The 1,354-nt window shown below is 60.5% G+C and overlaps 1 protein-coding gene across 1 annotated transcript; it reads left to right on the forward strand.

Moving 5' to 3' along the window:
• The first annotated feature begins 6 nt into the window (after positions 1-6).
• Positions 7-746, forward strand: LOC104544787 (heat shock protein beta-11-like). Its single transcript, XM_010189750.1, has one exon. It carries the CDS (start codon positions 21-23, stop codon positions 579-581), a length of 561 nt encoding a protein of 186 aa, XP_010188052.1. The 5' UTR covers positions 7-20; the 3' UTR covers positions 582-746.
• The last annotated feature ends 608 nt before the right edge of the window (positions 747-1,354 follow it).

Here is a 1,354-nt window from a genome sequence, read left to right on the forward strand (position 1 = left end):
CAGCAGCAGCAGCAGCAGCGATGCTTTGCCGAATGCACCTCGCCCCTTTCGCCTCCAGCTCCCTGGCCGCCCGTCTGGGCACAGTGAGGACCCTCTGGCCACACGCAGAGACCATCTTCACGGAGCTGCAGCAGGAGATGGAGAAGGCTCGGGAGTTCATGAGCAGCTTCGAGCAGCTCCTGAGCAACCAAGGAGCCACCACCATGGAGCAAGCTCCGAGCACCAGCACGGCCCTGGCCCAGGGCTCCGGGGAGGGCTTCTCCGTCTGCCAGGACGTGAAGAACTTCCCCCCCGAGCAGCTGTCGGTGAAGGTGGTGGGGAGGAAGGTGGTGCTGGTGGGGCAGAAGGAGACGCAGAGCACGGACGAGAAGGGCTCCTTCTCCTACAAGTACGAGGTGCTGAAGCGGGAGTGGGACGTGCCCGAGGAGGTGGATGCCGAGGCGCTGACGTGCTCCCTGTCCAAGGAGGGGCAGCTGCGCATTGAAGCCCCCCGGCTGGCCCTGCCGGCTGCCCAGGAGAGGAGCGTTCCCATCCAGGTCAGCCCTGCAGCCCCCCAGCCCGGACCAGCCTCCGAGAACTGAACCACCAACAAAGCCCCAGCGTAACGGGCGAGGAACCCATGGCCTGTGGCAGGACCAGTGCAGACAGCTGCAAGGCTCGGGTTTTAGCCCAGACAAGTTCTTCCAGCAATGTCATGTTTTTCACTATACCCGAATGTTTTGTATCCAATAAAAATACCTTTGCATAGAACCTTCTTGTAGTCTCCTGGTGTTTACTGATAGAGAGGCTGGACCCCAGTCCTAGTGCTGGGTGCAAAGAGGAAAAAGCCTCAGGACAGCACAAAATTGGGCCAAGAGTGGAGAGTGGATCCAGAGGGAGTGAAGGGATGTGTGGGCACAGTGGGGCAGCTTCATGCCCCTGTACTACAGCAGAGGCAGCTCTCCCCAGGGGCAGGCTGCCTGCCTTTGCCTCCTCCTCATGTCACCATCAGCATCTGCACCAGCTCTGCAGTCCCTCATGCCTTGGCTGATGCCACCAAACGGGAAGACAACCGCACAGGGTACCCCTATTTTAGCCACACTTAGCCCCACTGAGCTTGGAAAGGGACTGGTGGAGCCCCTCCTCGATCCCATCAACAGCGGGTGAAGCCCCTCCCCAAGCTCTGCATGTAACCATAAACACAGGTGCTCAGGTCCGGGCAGGCAGCAGGTATGCAGGCAGGGAGGCACACAGGCAGGCAGGTATGCAGCAGGCAAGGCACACACGCCTGTTTGTGCTGGAGCTGCCCCTGGCTTGGACACAACCCTTCTCACAGTAGCACAGTGGTGGCAGTGAGGCAGCTCTGCTCCACAAA

This window comes from Mesitornis unicolor, unplaced genomic scaffold (assembly GCF_000695765.1).
Source record: "Mesitornis unicolor isolate BGI_N332 unplaced genomic scaffold, ASM69576v1 scaffold35668, whole genome shotgun sequence".
Lineage (NCBI taxonomy): Eukaryota > Metazoa > Chordata > Aves > Mesitornithiformes > Mesitornithidae > Mesitornis > Mesitornis unicolor.